Source organism: Narcine bancroftii, chromosome 2, assembly GCF_036971445.1.
Source record: "Narcine bancroftii isolate sNarBan1 chromosome 2, sNarBan1.hap1, whole genome shotgun sequence".
Taxonomy (NCBI): domain Eukaryota; kingdom Metazoa; phylum Chordata; class Chondrichthyes; order Torpediniformes; family Narcinidae; genus Narcine; species Narcine bancroftii.
Genome location: NC_091470.1, coordinates 139,480,851 through 139,497,686, shown reverse-complemented (window position 1 = coordinate 139,497,686; position 16,836 = coordinate 139,480,851). Strand labels below are relative to the sequence as shown.

At 49.1% G+C, this 16,836-nt stretch overlaps 1 protein-coding gene and 1 long non-coding RNA gene across 5 annotated transcripts in view; one reads left to right on the top strand and one right to left on the bottom strand.

Annotated features, from left to right (window-relative positions):
• Window positions 1-16,836, bottom strand: part of LOC138754235 (calsyntenin-3-like) — a 30,910-nt gene that overhangs the window by 5,482 nt on the left and 8,592 nt on the right. For 2 of the 4 annotated variants that reach the window (XM_069918171.1, XM_069918173.1), the window contains exons 6-14: window positions 8,078-8,263; window positions 7,334-7,597; window positions 6,859-6,971; window positions 6,380-6,542; window positions 5,859-5,903; window positions 5,140-5,300; window positions 4,738-4,886; window positions 3,867-4,087; window positions 2,973-3,143 (exon numbers count right to left, since the gene is read on the bottom strand). In XM_069918171.1, the coding sequence (XP_069774272.1) occupies window positions 2,973-3,143; window positions 3,867-4,087; window positions 4,738-4,886; window positions 5,140-5,300; window positions 5,859-5,903; window positions 6,380-6,542; window positions 6,859-6,971; window positions 7,334-7,597; window positions 8,078-8,263 (1,473 nt within the window). The remainder of the gene's footprint in view (window positions 1-2,972; window positions 3,144-3,866; window positions 4,088-4,737; window positions 4,887-5,139; window positions 5,301-5,858; window positions 5,904-6,379; window positions 6,543-6,858; window positions 6,972-7,333; window positions 7,598-8,077; window positions 8,264-16,836) is intronic. The other 2 variants (XM_069918172.1, XM_069918174.1) reach the window with 2 other exon arrangements.
• On the top strand, window positions 7,647-16,336 carry LOC138754237 (uncharacterized). Its single transcript, XR_011351613.1, has 2 exons — window positions 7,647-9,846; window positions 14,960-16,336. It is a non-coding gene; the product is annotated as an uncharacterized lncRNA (long non-coding RNA).

Below are 16,836 nucleotides of genomic sequence, written 5' to 3'. Positions count from 1 at the left end.
TCCTCCATATTATGTTTCCTGTGCCGGCTCCAATCCCCTCCCTCTCCCCTACGCTTTAACCTTCTTCACCTTCCCCTCCCCCTCCACAGTTACAGAAAGAAGGAGAAAGTAGGAGTGGTATGATGACTCGCTTTCAGAGTGAAAAATTACCGCCTCAATTGACACGAGAGGGAGGAGACTTTGTTTGTGAAGGTCATTTAGAAGAACAGTATGAGGCCCTTCGGGAGAAAAAGGCAGGACTCTGATTTGTCTCCCATCATAGAGGAGGAGATAAGCCAGAAACTAACTGGATGAGACCTTTTCGAGAGGTTCCCTTGGGAGGGGATGCAGGGGGGTCTCGGGTTCGTAAATGTGCCTTTGACTAGTACTGAGGTGCGCAATTTTAAGAAGGAAATTACCTCTGATAGAAGACCCTCAGGGATGTGCAGAACAATTAGATCAATTTTTGGGACCTAATATATATACCTGGGATTAATTAATGTCTATCTTTAAGACTCTATTTACTTTGGATGAGCGTGGAATGATTCGCCTGGCAGGGATCAGTGTCTGGATATTTACTAATTCCCCAAGCTGGAGTTTGCTTGTTGGGGCGTGATTTACAGGACCAATTGGCTATCGGTATCAGACCACAGGGATCAGGTATCGGGGTTCAATTTTATGTTCTAACAGAGGAGGATCGGGAACTAATAAATCCTAGAGTATGGGATTAAATGCTTACCCTTAGCTTTAATTAGGACTCGTACAGCTCCTCGTAAGGACCTTGCTGTCTCACCATATGAAATGATGTTTGGTCTTCCTTACATGGGATTCCACACTGATACCCCTATCCCTGAGGCTAATGACCAGTACATATCTAAATATTTACAGGGACTTTCTACTTCTCTGTATGACTTAAGACAGAAGGGTTTATTAGTTCAAAACCCTCCCCTGGACTATCCTATTCATTCTGTTAAACCTGGTGATTGGGTATATGTAAAAGCGTGGCAAGACCATAAACTAAAACTGATATGGGACGGCCCTTATTGTGTACTTCTGATTACAGACACTGCAGTACAAACAAAAAAGGGGTGGACTCACATACAATGCATTAAACAAGCTAATCAACGGACTAAAGACGTTGATAATATACCCTCCACCTGGCGTGCAGTCTCGCATCCTTCTGGTCTGAAAGTTACGCTACGCCGGGAAAAAGTGCTGTAATGTTATTTTTATTATTTGCTGTATTGTTTTTCTGCTGGTTCCCAATTTTTGGGAAACCACCCAATTGTACACAATGTATTAAGTCCTCCTGGAATAGGGGCAGCAGAGGTGACAATTACTTTGAGGAATGGACAAGTTTACCTTTAGAATGCAGACAGGGCACAGGTATAGTGTGTTCATAGTGGGGTACCTTATTTAGTATGGTTTAATTTAGGATCCCAACATGGACCAGGGAAACAGAACTGCCCTAGGGGAGTGGATTGGGTTGGCGTCCTGGCCTCTACAGATATTAAAGAGATGAGTGCTAAAAATATGGTACAAAGAAGATGGTGGGAAAATGATAGGCAGAACATTAGTCAGGGCTATACCTGGAGTAGGGATAAAGGGGGTATATATGCTAATGCTCGCAGACAAGCTGCTACTCACAGGTTAGGTAACAATAAACGCCCCCCCCCCAACTTGGCATCTTGTAAATCATCCTTTGGGTCACGAATACATTCGGAAGGCTAAAGGCCATCACTATAAGGGGGATTCCAATTGTAAATGGCTCAAGCTGCTCCAGAGTACCACAGCTGTTTGGCATTTAAACTGTTTAATCAGACTCCAGGCAGTTTTGGAGATTACCACCAAACAGACAGCGATGGCCTTGGATTTATGGGCTGAAGAACAACGACAGATACGAGCTACAGCTTATCAAAACCGCCTGGCTCTTGATTACTTGTTGGCTGCTGAGGGTGGAGTTTGTGGAAGATCGATTGATGACAAAGGTCACAATGGTCAGGCAGTTGAAACTTTTACTGGTGACTTATAGCAGTTGGACTCGTTATTTTAGCTATCATGATACTTCCCTGCCTAATGACTTGTGTGGAGTGTTTAATTCAACGGACCCTTTGTCAGATCACTACAACCCAAAGGATGTATGTTTCCCAAACTCCGTCTGCATATGATGCTGAGATGGCAGTTCATTTGCTGACTCGCTGGGAAAAAAAGACCAAGCTTCCAGTTGAAAATTTACTAAACGTAGCTAAAGAAAAAGTGTGGATTGTGAGAGATAATAGAATTATAGGAAGTAAAGCTAGTATGAATGAAATAAGGAATACTAGACTAGATTAGAGGAAGTTAAGTAAGTGCTGAGTAGGGATGATTCCGATAAGGATGAATTCCGATAAGAGTGTGAGGAAGGGTTACTCAAGTATAATAGAATAAGGGTCTTCTAGTGATAGAATTCGCAAGTTCTGCAGGATTAGTAAGTCCTGGGGGTTGAGATGTGTGAATAAGGACAAAGGCAGATTCATGAATAAGGACAATGACATGATGGGACCCAGACAGGATACCCCATGGGCTTTCAAGTTTACAGAAACTGCACTGTAGGTAGACAGAAGTACCAAATGCCAAACCAATCCAAGAGGCAGAAGAATGTTAAGGGGGGGAGGGTACCTCTACACTGAAATAAACTGTATAAAAGTTGGGTGAGCCCCAGTATGTGTGTGTATTCCCATGGTAAGGGGAAGCACCCTACTTTGCACTGTTGTACAATAAATGTTTTGTTCTCAATTTTTGTCTCGAGCGAAATTTGTGAAGGTACTTCTGTTTCTCACACTTTCATCTTGTCTGGGGCGGCATTCAGTTTGCATTTAGCCTGCGTATGGGATGGCGTATTGGCTCGTGTCTGGGATTGTGTCTCGTATCTGGGATGGCGTTTAGCCTGCGTCTGGGATGGCTTGTCAGCTCGTGTCTGGGATTGCGTTCGGCTGGCGTTTCGGACAGCGTACCAGAGATGGTGAGACCGCTGCTGGTGTTGGAGACGTGCAGACCCTTCCCCTGGAGCAGGCCTGGGTCGAGGAGGAGCGCGTCCTGACTGGGGTGTAACGTGTCCCCTAGCACGTACACCTCACATGAGTCCAGACTGTGGATAAATCCGTCCAGTCCAAGGGGATCTCCTTCTGCGGGGGAGGGAAGGAGGGGGGAGAGAGAGGATGAGACAACTGAAATCTTCCTCTTGATTTCCTCTCTCCTTCTCCCAAATAAATTCACCACCTCATCTCGTGAAGATCTTTCACCCTGAAATCATGTCCTCTGGTCTATCTCAGGGGGAATAAGCCGTCTGACATTTACTCCATCTGTCCTGTCAAATCTCTCCCTCGTTCTCTGGTTTAACTTTTCCCTGCAAATCAGTCCTAACGTCCCAGCAAATCTTAAGGGGATAAAGTCCCGAACCTATTAAAATTTTCCCCATAACTCAGTCCCTGACGTCCGGGAAACATCCCAGTAAATCTTCAGTGGATAAAGTCCCAAATCTGTTGGACCTTCCCCTGTAACTCAGTCCCTGATGTCCGGGCAACATCCCAGTAAATCTTCAGGGGATATAGTCCGAACATTTCAAACCTTTCCCTCTAACTCAGTCCCTGATATCTGGGCAGAGTCCCAGTAAATTTTCAGGGGATAAAGTGCCGAACAAGTTGGACCTTTCCCTGTAACTCAGTCCCTGATGTCCGGGCAACCTCCCAGTAAATCTCCATGTTTCCCGAATCCTCCCTGTCGCACCGCCCTCCTCAGTGCCTGTCCGTTCACTGTGGACGCCCGGCCTTGGTCTGTCCAACGCCTCACCCTTGTCTATGTTAAACCCCTCCCTCCCTCTCACCCTGCTCTCTACCACCCCCACTCACCTGTGGGGTTGAGGCCCTCCGTCGAGGTCCTAGAATCCCCCAGGCTGCAGGAGAGACGGACGCCAGGGAATAGGGCAACACCGCGGACCCCCTCGAAGTCGGCTGCTGGCCGCGCCAGGTGCCTCTCACCACTGAGCTCCAGGCGGGGGGCTTCGGGGGGCAGGACATGGAGCCGGGCCTCGACTGGGGGCAGGTGGGGGCATGGGCCTTCGCCGCGACACCTGGGGTGGGGGAGGGAGGAAGGAGAGGCCCAATCGTCAATGTCGGCAAGATGGCCACCGGCGTCCTCGCCAAAATGGCTGCATACTCCCTGTCAAATTGGCCAATCACACCCTCACCAAGATGGCCTCTGGTGCCCTTTCCATGATTGGCCACCCAGTCCCAAAAATCCCCTCACGAAGATGGCCATCGGCACCCTCATCAACATGCCCACCCATTCGCCTCAATTAATTTGGACAGCAATGCCCTCATCAACTTAGACACCAGCCCTTCACCATCATGGCTGACCACTCACCCCATGTCTAATTGGCCATCAACACCCTCATTAAGATGGCTGGCCACTTACCCTAATTTAATTGGCCAACACCCTCATCAACATGGCCACCCAGCTTCCCCTCATATAATTGGCCACCAAAACCCTCATCAAGATGGCCACTCACTTCTTCTCATTTAATTGGCCTTCAACACCTTCATCAACGTGGCAGCCAACGCCCACCTCATCATTCCTGACAATGACCTCCCCATCATGGCCGCCAACGACCTCAACATCAAGGTATCCAACAGGGTCATTATCCTGTCCGAACCGCGCCCCCCACCCCCCCCCCCCCCCCCCCTGCCTGTGACCTGCCTCAGGTAACAGGGACGCACTCACTGCACGGTGGTGGTGAGCCTGAGAGGGCGGACGCCAGGCGTGGCGAAGTGCAGCACATTCCGGTAGGTTACATGCTCAATGGCGCGGTTAATATTGTCCACATCGTCTCCCTCGAGGACAAGGAGGGTCTGCGATGGGTTAATGTGGATCTGTTGGGAGGAAGAAGAAAGGGTGGGTAGATATTTAAATGCCTGATTTATGGTCTGAACCCCAACTACACTATAGAGGACCTCCAACCAGCCCCCTCGACCTCCCCAGGACCCACCTTGACTCCACGTCCCCCCCCGTGGAAGCCCCCCTGAACGAGAGGGCATCTGACCGAAGACCCCCTCCCTCAAAGGACTCACCCTGGCGAACTCCCAGGACCACTATCGTCCCCTCCCCTCAGCCCAGATGACCCACCTTCATGCCCTGGGCCAGGCTGTCGAAGGTGAGGAAGTCCAGACCCTCCCGGCACGAGTACAGACAGTGTCGGACCTGCCGCGGTTCCAGTGTCCCGGCCCGGACACTCAAGCCCGCCATGAAAGCACGGAGGTGTCTCACCAAGGGCTCGTCCTGGGACGCTGCGGTGGAAGAGGGGGGGTGGAGAAAGGGAGGGGGAGAGAGAAAGGGGAGGAGTGAGAGAAGGGGAGGGGAGAGAGAGAGTGGTGTTGGATAGACCAAGGCTGGGTGTCCACTGTGAATGGTTGGGCCCTAAGGAGGGCGGTGGGACATAGGGGATCTGGGGAAGCGCAGAGACATTGTTACCCGAAAGTGGCATCACAGGGGGACAGGGTCAAGGAGAAAGCTTTTGGCACGTTGTCCTCATAAATCAGAGAATCAAGTCCAGGATGTTCTGTGAAGTTGTACAAGACGTCAGTGGGGCCGAATCTGAAGCATTGGGTGCAGTTTTGGTCACTGAACGACAGGAAAAATCCCAATCAGATTGAAAGAGAATATTTACTAGGACATTGCCTGGACGTCAGGGACTGAGTAACAGGGAAAGGTTCGACAGGTTCGTGACTTTATCCCCTGAAAATTTACTGGGATGTTGCCCGGACGTTAGGGACTGAGATACAGGGAAAGGGGGACAAGAGGGGGAGAGGTTTGGGGGACAAGGGGGACAGATTTGGGGGACTGACCTGGACTAGTCTCCGTCAGGTTGGGATATCCATTGGGAGCATCATCTGGGTGGGGCATATGGGGTGGGGGGGAAGAGGGTGGGGAGAGAGAGTGGGAGGGGGAGAACAGTTTTTATAAGTGACCGTTAAATCTGCATAACTCCAGTCCCACGTCCCTCAGGTCGGTTTCAGCCGGTATCAGTGTGAGGATCGTGTTCGGGCAGGAGATGGATCAGATGGGGTTAACAAGCGTGGAGAAATGGCGGGACCTTGGGCATCCAAATCTGCGCACCCGTCCAGGTCGCCCCGCATGACAGGACACTTCTGAAGGACTGCGGGGGGCTGGCGATCAGACTCCAGATCACGGGGTTCGTGTTGTGGACTCTACAAGCCTCCCGTGATGCAGCCGCGGAAAGCTGGCAGAAGAGACTCAACTGGGACGTCGGCCCCAGCGCCAGGCAAGTGTATCTCCCGAGGGCCATGGAATGTTTCTCTCTCCGGATAGTCTCCCCCTCTCACTCTCCGCCCCCCCTCTCTCCCACCTTTCCAACAGGCTCCAATCACCATCCGGGCCCGTGCGATGGTCGCTCGCTGTCGGCCGCTTTCCAGGATCACTGCTGGCTCATAGGATGTCCCATCAATGGAGAGCAGCGCGGTTGGGGGGTTCAGGCTCAGAGAGTAGTGATGCCAGTCCTGGTCGCAGGCCTGTGGGGGGGGGGGGGGGGTGGGGGTGAGTGAGAGAGTGAAAGAAAGAGAGAAAGAGAGATGGAGGGGGTCAGGGGGTTTCAGGGCTGAGGTTGAGGGGATTCAGGCCTGGGCCCCAAGATGTAGGGCCCCGAGGTTAAGGCCTGGGCCAATATCCAGGCCTCCGCCCCAAACCAGGGTGTGGGGCCTACCTCCAGGCTGTGGTCTGCTCCTGAATTCAGCCCTCCTTTGATGGGCTGGGTCCTTGGCCTTTCCTGGGCCCCGTGGCCACTTGGCCCGCTACCCCCAATCCCTGCCCCACAGATCCTGGGCCTACCTGATCCAGCTGCCAGCGAAATTTCACCGGGTGGGTGCTCTGTAACTGGGGCCAGTACTGCAACAAGACTCGGGGCCCCAGGATGGAGAGGGTATAGTGGGCATAACCGTTATCTGCCAGGGGGGGAGAGACAGGGAGAGAGAGGGTGAAAAAGCGAAAGCTCCCTCCATTCCCTCCCCATCACACACTCCCGGGGTGGGGACACAGCGTGAAGCCCCGTCCCGTCACACACTCCCGGGGTGGGGACACAGTGTGAAGTCCCGTCCCCATCATGCACTCCCGGGGTGGGGACACAGTGTGAAGCCCCGTCCCGTCACACACTCCCGGGGTGGGGACACAGCGTGAAGCCCCGTCCCGTCACACACTCCCGGGGTGGGGACACAGCGTGAAGCCCCGTCCCGTCACACACTCCCGGGGTGGGGACACAGTGTGAAGTCCCATCCCCATTATACATACCCGGGGTGGGGACACAGACCTGTGCGGAGTGTGTGACAGATGACTGTCTCTTCGTTTGATGCCCCAGGGCTTTTCTCCAGGGGATTGTTCTTCATCCAGAAGGAGAGGGTCAGGGACTCGCTGAGAGCCAGAGGCAGGATCTCCAGAGGGATGTCCACAGCCTGAGATCCGTTAAACCAGTAGATCTGGCTTGTGTCCTGACTGGGGAACGTGGCCAAACCCTGTGTCCAATTGGACAGGGAGCTCACAGCAGGCAGGAGAACCACCTCATCTTCAGAGGCTCCTGGAGAGGGTGAGGAGAGAGGGGGAAGGGAAGGTGGAAAGGGGGGAGAGAGAGTGGAGGAGAGGGAGGAAGAGAGGGGGAAGGATTTCTGTGAATTCCCCTCTCGAGTGCATCAGCTCGGGGGGGGGGTTGCCTATTCCCGCCCTGATCCTGGGCCTCAGCGCCAGTTCCCAGACCCAGTGTAGGCCTCGAGTCCTGTGCGTGCCTCAGACCTATTCTTGACCACCCCCCTACTGTCTTGATCCCTAAGCCCCAGACCCCTCCCGACTGCCCGCCAGCCCCTTGTGGATCCATGTTCCACCCACAGGCCCCGGAGCCTGTTCCAGAACACCCTTCCCCCCCCTTGCTTCCCACAGGCCCCCAAAGCCCCAATTAGGCCTCAAGCTGGCCTCACTCCCCTGCAACCCCACCAGGCATCAGACTGCTGGATCCTCCCAGGGCTCCCCACAGGCCCCGGCCTCGCTCACCCACCGCCCTCACCGCAGAGCCGGCGAAGCATCCTCTCCGAGTAGTTGTCCCGGTCGCAACCTTTAGCCACGTGGGCCGTCCGCAGCTCAACCCGGGCCTCCACGCTGCCCACGGGGGCCCGGCACATCTCCAGGTGGATGTGGGGGAAGAGGGGCCTCGGGCCCGAACCTGGCACATAGTCGACCCGCTTCGTCCAGCCTTAGTCCGATGAGAGAGAGAGATTTACTGGGATATTGCCCGGATGTCAGGGACTGATTTACAGGGAAAGATGCCACAGGTTCTGGAGTTTATCCCCTGAAAATTTACTGGGATGTTGCCTAGACGTTAGGGACTGTGTTACAGAGAAAGGGTCAACAGATTCGGAACTTTATCCCCTGAAGATTTACTGGGATGTTGCCCGGATGTCAGGGACTGAGTGATGGGGTTAATTGGTCAAGGAGCCAGTAAAGGATGGGTAAGTATAGGGGAGCAGCCAGCGAGGAGTAGCCCAGTGAAGGAGAGGGTCTTTGAGGCTTTGGCTCGAGAGGCTTCGGCGAGCAGAGGCTGAGGACGAGCATGCTCGACTAAAGGTAAGACATTCATGGTTAATCTGTTATTTTTTTACTTTGTAAGGTGTGAGGAGAAGAAGGCAGGATGAGTATGTCTCAGTGTCACATGTTGGAACTCATGGAGTCTTCACGTCTCCCGGACATCCATGTGTGCACAACATGTGCTGAGCTGCAGCATCGAAGGGACCAAGTTCCGGAACTTGAGCTGCAGCTCGATGACCTCACTCTGGTTAGGGAGAATGAGGCCATCGTAGACAGGAGCTATAGGCAGGTGGTCGCACAGGGGCCACGGGAGGAGGAAGAAAGGGAGGGGTCAGGTTCATGTGCAAGCACCAGAGTCTGTAATCTTCAGAAATCGGTCCTCCATCTTGAGTACTGGGGAGGGGGATCGTCCGACAAAGGTGGGCAGAGGTGTGGTGTCAACCTCTGTGGATCAGAAAGGTAGGGATAAGAGGAAAAGGGCTGTGAGAGATAATAGAATATAGGAAGTAAAACTAGTATGAATGAAATAAGGAATACTAGACTAGACTAGACTAGAGGAAGTTAAGTAAGTGCTGAGTAGGGATGAATTCTGATAAGGATGAATTCCGATAAGAGTGTGAGGCAGGGTTACGCAAGTATAATAGAATAAGGGTCTTCTAGTGATAGAAAGAATTAGCAAGTTCTGCAGAATTAGTAAGTCCTGGGGGTTGAGATGTGTGAATAAGGACAAAGGCAGATTCATGAATAAGGACAATGACATGATGGGTCCCAGACAGGATACCCCATGGTCTTTCAAGTTTACAGAAACTGCACTGTAGGCAGACAGAATTACCAAATGTCAAACCAATCCAGGAGGCAGAAGAATGTTAGGGGGGGAGGGTACTTCTACACTGAAATGAACTGTATAAAAGTTGGGTGAGCCCCAGTATGTGTGTGTATTCCCAGGGTAAGGGGAAGCACCCAACTTTGCATTGTTGTACAATAAATGTTCTTTGTTCTCAATTTTTGTCTCGAGCGAAATCTGTGAAAGTACTTCTGTTTCTCACAATTGGGGGATCGTCCGGGATTGCACTCCCTCCACAGACAGAGTGCCCAACGACGGGGGTAGGTGCACCCCAGCTGATTCAGCTGGACTCCCTGACAACGGGTGACTGGTCAGTAGACGAAGCGAGTGATATCCGAGAAGAGGCATTGAGAACAAATGACGGGAGAACGTTAAGGAAGTGCACTAGGAATAGCTACTGGATCCCGGTAAGAGGAATTTTATTTACCTACTAGTATGGGAGGAGTAAGTAGCAAGGAAAACAGTCCTAAAGAAGGACGGGAAGATCAGATACCTAAACATAGTCCGTTAGGATTAATGTTATCTGATTGGGGTGCAGGGAAAACCCGTGGGAAAGATAAACAGACCATGGTCAGGTATTGCTGTTAAGAATCCGATAAAAAGGAGTTCGGTATATTGGCCAAAGTTCGGATCCGACGAGGACTGGATGTGTCAGGCATTGAACATCTGGCTCTACCAAAATCAAGGAGGTAATACCGAGAGCAGAGAATATGCAGCCTGTTGGCTCAGTGAATCGTTTGATCAAATGATTTTGAGCGAAAAGGAATGTAAGAACAAGAAGGATGAGGAACCTTCTGCCCCTGAAATACAAGGATGGGATATGTTACATTCCTTTCCTCCACCTTATGTTCCCCCTGTGCCGGCTCCTATCTCCCCTCTCTCACCTAAGCTTTACCCTTCTTTACCTTCCCCTCCTCCTCCACAGTTAGAGAAAGAAGAAGTAGGGGTGGTATGATGACCCGTTCACAGAGTACAAGATTACCGCCTCAATTGACACGAGAGGGAGGAGACTTTGATTATGAGGGTCATTCAAAACAGTGTGAGTCCCTTCGGGAGGGAAGGGCAGAACCCTTTGATTTGTCTCCTGGAGGGCAGGAACCTAAACATCATAGAGGAGGGGATAAGCCAGAAATTAACTGGATGAGACCTTTACGAGAGGTTCCCTTGGGAGGGGATGTGGGGGGGGGGGTCTCGGGTTCGTAAATGTGCCTCTGACTAGTACGGAGGTGCGCAATTTTAAGAAGGAAATGACCTTCCTGATAGAAGACTCTCAGGGATGTGCAGAACAATTAGATCAATTTTTGGGACCGAATATATATACCTGGGATGAATTAATATCGATCTTTAAGGCTCTATTCACTTTGGATGAGTGTGGAATGATTCGCCAGGCAGGGATTAGAGTCTGGGACAGGGAACACCAAGGGGGACCAGAGGCGATACCTGGGGAACTCAAATTCCCCCTGGTAAACCTGAATTGGGATAAGAATACCAATGATGGTTGCACACGAATGGAGAAGTATAGGATTAATCTAATAAAAGGAATGAAGGAGTCTGTTCCAAAAGGACAGAACTTTAAGAAGGCATTTGAGGTTCCCCAAGGTCCCGCGGGGACCCCCTCTGTATTTCTGAATAGATTGCGTACGCCCATACAGCAATATGGGGGGTTGGATATAGAATCCCCAGCAGGTGAACAGTTGGTATTGACGGGCTTTGTTATTAATTCAGTCCCAGATATCAGGAAGAAATTACAAAAGACAGAGAATTGGCATGAACAGGGAATAACACAGCTTTTACAGATCGCACAAAGGGCATACATCCAGAGGTCTGAAGATAAACAGAAAGGAAAGGCTAAGATTTTGATGCAGGCAGTCAAGGAAGTTGTGGAGGGACAGCAGGGAAATGTTAGGAGCTGTGTGCCAGCTCCTGGACGTTGGGAGGAGCGCTGGGAGTGGGGAAGTAGAGACCAGAGCAGAGGCAGGGGAAGAGGAGAATTCCGGGACAACGACCATTCCTGGGACCCCATGGAGACCCTGGTAGAAATTGGGAAACAGGAGCATTAGTTTGCTATTATTGTAAAAAGGAGGGACACTTTAAGAGGGAATGCCCAATGCGAGCCAGGGAGACGCGATCTTACGCATTGATGGAAGCAGATTATGAATAGGGGGGGTCACGGTTCTCAGTCAATACACACCGTGGTGCTGCACGGAGAACCATTGGTAAATTTAAGCATAGGACCCCACGGTGACAAGATGACTTTTCTAGTAGATTCTGGGACAGCCCGGTTTAGTATTTTACAATGGCCTGAGGGTGTTAAAACAGAAGGGACAGTGATGATTTCGGGAGTGGGAGGAAGAGATTTTACGGTCCCTATACTAAAGAATGTAAGGATACAAATGGGAGAAAAGATAATAACAGAGGATATTTTACTAGTTCCCCAAGCTGGAGTTTGCTTGTTGGGATGGGATTTACAGGACCAATTGGCTATCGGTACCAGACCACAGGGATCAGGTATCGGGGTTCCATTTTATGTTCTAACAGAGGAGGATCGGGAACTAATAAATCCTAGAGTATGGGCAAAAAGAGGCAATAGAGGAGGGTTAGATGTTCCTCCCCTGCAAGTTACTTTAAAAGACCCTGGCTAAGTAATTAGATGAAAACAGTATCCAATTCCTATGGCTGGCCGAAAGGGGCTGCAGCCAGTAATTGACCAATTGGTGAAAGATGGTATACTCGAACCTTGTATGTCACCTTTTAATTCCCCAATTTTACGTCCAAAAACCAGACGGTACCTATCGATTAGTGCAGGATTTGAGGGAGAAACAAAATTATTCTCACCCGTTATCCAGTTGTACCTAACCCCTATACGATAATGGGTAAAATTGATCCCCATGGTAAGTGGTTTAGTGTAATTGACCTCAAAGATGCCTTCTGGACCTGTCCGTTGGCAATAGACAGTAGGGACATGTTTGCATTTGAGTGGGAGAATCCTTTTACAGGACAGAAAAATCAATACCGGTCGATGGTCCTTCCCCAGGACTTTACAGAATCACCAAATTTGTTTGGCCAAGTTTTAGAACAGGTACTAGATGAGGCTCCTTGGAGAGAGAATAGTCAATTAATACAATATGTTGATGATTTATTAATCATGGGAAAAACGTATGATGTGGTTAAACAATACACTGTTGAATTTCTGAATTTTCTAGGGAATAAGGGTCTTAGAGTGAGTGAATCAAAGTTACAATTTGTTCAATCTGAAGTTAAATACTTAGGTCATCTGGTTAGTCAAGGAATTAGGAAGATAAGTCCAGAGAGAACACGCGGTATTCTGCAGATCCTGCCTCCAAAGAGTGCTCGAGAACTTAGGAAATTCCTTGGTTTAGTGGGATACTGTAGAATTTGGATTGAGAATTATTCTAGCCTGGTCAAATTTGCGATTCTAGAGGGCGAAACTATTGTTTGGACAGAGGAGGAGATTAAAGATTTTACCTTGGTGAAACAGCGTCTTATTTGTGCCCCAGTTTTGGCTTTACCCGACCTAAATAAGCCATTTGACCTATATACCAATGCGAAAGACGGTGTGGCCATGGGAGTATTAACGCAAGAGAGGGCAGGCTTTAGACAACCAGTTGCCTTTCTGTCAAAAATTTTAGATCCTGTTTGTCGTGGTTGGCCAGAATGTGTGCAAGCAATTGCAGCCACTGCTATTTTAGTCGAGGAAGGATGAAAGATTACGTTTGGTGCCCCGATGAGAGTTCATACCCCTCACACAGTCCGCACCATTTTCTTACAACGTGCCGGAAGGTGGCTTACTGATTCTAGAATTTTAAAGTATGAAGCGATTCTCATGGATGGGGATGATTTGATACTGATTATAAACAAAGAACAGAATCCAGCCACCTTCTTGGTTTCTCCAGATTCTGATACTGTCCCCAATGATTTAGAGCATGTATGTTTAGAAGTGATAGATTTACAGACAAAAATTAGAGATGATTTAAGTGATGAACCTTTACGGGAGGGTGAAAGATGGTTTATTGATGGATCTTCCCACTGCATTGACGGCATTCGGTATAGCGGGTATAGTGTAGTGGATGGGAATGAAGGAGTTGTGATTGAAGCCGGTCGTCTTCCCGGTCATTGGTCGGCACAATCCTGTGAATTATATGCTCTCTATAGAGCTCTCCAGGGTTTAGAGGGAAAGGTGGGCACAATCTATACCGACTCAAAGTATGCTTTTGGTGTAGTGCACAGCTTTGGAAAGATTTGGAAAGAGTGGGGAATGATAACTGGGAAAGGACAAAAGTTGATCCATGAAAACTTAATTGTTCAATCCTTTGATGCTCTTATGTTACCTGAGGAGATAGCTGTAGTTCATGTACGGGGCCATCAAATTATTGACAGTCCTGAAGCACAGGGGAACAGACGGGCAGATGAAGCTGCCAAACAGGCTGCACTCACAGAAAAAATAGACATGCAGCTGTTACTCCCCACCCCACATGAGGTTCAAAAGACTCTCATCTTTTCACGGGAAGAGGAGGTTTATATGAAAGACCAGGGAATGCGTCAAACTGTCGATGGGTTGTGGTGGACGGCAGAGGGACGCCAAGTACTGAACAAAGCCTTGGCTCGTTAGATTATTGATCAGCTCCACCAGCAGACACATTGGGGAACACAGGCACTTGTTGATGCTTTTGTATGGTCCTTTAATTGCTCGGGAATATACACCATAGCCAAGCAAAGAACTCGGGGGTGCCCAATCTGTCAGCGAGTGAATAAGAAAGTCATGCGCCAGGTAATGCCTGGCAGTCGCGATATATCTGTACGCCCGTTTCAACGAATACAGATTGACTTCACGGAATTACCTAAGACGGGCTTATAAATACCTCCTGGTGATGGTGGATCATTTTACTCGATGGATTGAGGCTTTCCCGACCCCTAATTATCGTGCTAGCACCATTATCCGGATATTACTAGAGTTTGTTATTCTGCATTATGGCATTATTCAAACCATTGACTCAGATTGAGGTACACATTTTACCTCTCAGGTACTCCAGGGTGTGTGTAAAATCCTGGGAATAGATTGGCAATTACATACCCCATGGCACCCCCAGAGTTCAGGCCGTGTTGAACGGATGAATCAGACCCTGAAAAATCAACTCACTCGACTTCATGAGGAAACTGGCCTCTCCTGGATTAAATGCTTACCCTTAGCTTTAATTAGGACTTGAACAGCTCCTCGTAAGGACCTTGCTGTCTCACCATATGAAATAATGTTTGGTCTTCCTTACATGGGATTCCACACTGATACCCCTACCCCTGAGGCTAAGTACATATCTAAATATTTACAGGGACTTTCTACTTCTCTGTATGACTTAAGACAGAAGGGTTTATTAGTTCAAAACCCACCCCTGGACAATCCTATTCATTCTGTTAAACCTGGTGATTGGGTATATGTAAAAGCGTGGCAAGACCATAAACTAAAACTGATATGGGACGGCCCTTATTGTGTACTTCTGATTACAGACACTGCAGTGCGAACAAAAGAAAAGGGGTGGACTCACATACAATGCATTAAATAAGCTAATCCACGGACTAAAGACGTTGATAATATACCCTCCACCTGGCGTGCAGTCTCGCATCCTTCTGGTCTGAAAGTTACGCTACGCCGGGAAAAAGTGCTGTAATGTTATTTTTATTATTTGCTGTATTGTTTTTCTGCTGGTTCCCAATTTTTGGGAAACCACACAATTGTACACAATGTATTAAGTCCTCCTGGAATAGGGGCAGCAGAGGTGATAATTACTTTGAGGAATGGACAGGTTTACCTTTAGAATGCAGACAGGGCACAGGTATAGAGTGTATTCATAGTGGGGTGCCTTATTTAGTATGGTTTAATTTAGGATCCCAACATGGACCAGGGAAACAGAACTGCCCTAGGGGAGTGGGTTGGGTTTGCGTCCCGGCCTCTACAGATATTAAAGAGATGAGTGCTAAAAATATGGTACAAAGAAGATGGTGGGAAAATGATAGGCAGAACATTAGTCAGGGCTATACCTGGAGTAGGGATAAAGGGGGTGTATATGCTAATGCTCGCAGACAAGCTGCTACTCACAGGTTAGGTAACAATAATCGCCCCTCCCCCCCCCCCAACTTGGCATTTTGTAAATCATCCTTTGGGTCACGAATACATTCGGAAGGCTAAAGGCCATCACTATAAGGGGGATGCCATTTATAAACGGCTCAAGCTGCTCCAGAGTACCACAGCTGTTTGGCATTTAAACCGTTTAATCAGACTCCAGGCAGTTTTGGAGATTATCACCAAACAGACAGCGACGGCCTTGGATTTATTGGCTGAAGAACAACGACAGATACGAGCTACAGCTTATCAAAACCCCCTGGCTCTTGATTACTTGTTGGCTGCTGAGGGCGGCGTTTGTGGAAGATTGATTGATGACAATGGTCACAATGGTCAGGCGGATGAACTTTTTACTGGTGACTGGAGGTGGATACACACAGCCCTTATAGCAGTTGGACTTGTTATTTTAGCCATCATGATACTTCCCTGCCTAATGACTTGTGTGGAGTCTTTAATTCAACGGACCCTTCATCAGATCACTACAACCCAAAGGATGCATGTTTCCCAAACTCCGTCTGCATATGATGCTGAGATGGCAGTTCATTTGCTGACTCGCTGGGAAAAAAAGACCAAGCTTCCAGTTGAGAATTTACTAAGCATAGCTAAAGAAAATGTGTGGATTGTGAGAGATAATAAAATATAGGAAGTAAAGCTAGTATGAATGAAATATAATAAGGAATACTAGACTAGATTAGAAGAAGTTAAGTAAGTGCTGAGTAGGGATGACTTTGCATTGTTGTACAATAAATGTTCTTTGTTCTCAATTTTTGTCTCGAGTGAAATCTGTGAAGGTACTTCTGTTTCTCACAGGGCGATGGTCATAGGGGATTCAATGGTCAGGAGGACGGACAGAGGTTTTTGTGGATACGATATGGAAAACCGGATTGTGGTTTGCCTCCCTGGTGCCAGGGTCTGAGATGTGACTACGCACGTTCAGAACATCCTAAGAGGGTAAGGAGCCTGAGGTTGTGGTACATGTTGGTACCAATGATGTTGGAAGGAAGGAGGAAGTGGTCCTGCAGAATGAGTATCGGGAGTTGGGTAGGAAGCTTAAAAGGAGGACCACTAAGGGGGTAATCTCTTGATTACTTCCTGTGCCACGTGACAGTGAAGGGTTAAACACGTGGCTAAAGGGGTGGAGTAAGAGACAGGGATTCAAGTTCTTGGACCACTGGGACCTTTCTTGGGGGGAGATGGGACCTATACCGTAATGATGGGTTACATCTTAATTGCAGAGGGACCAGTCTCCTGGCAGGGTGGGGTG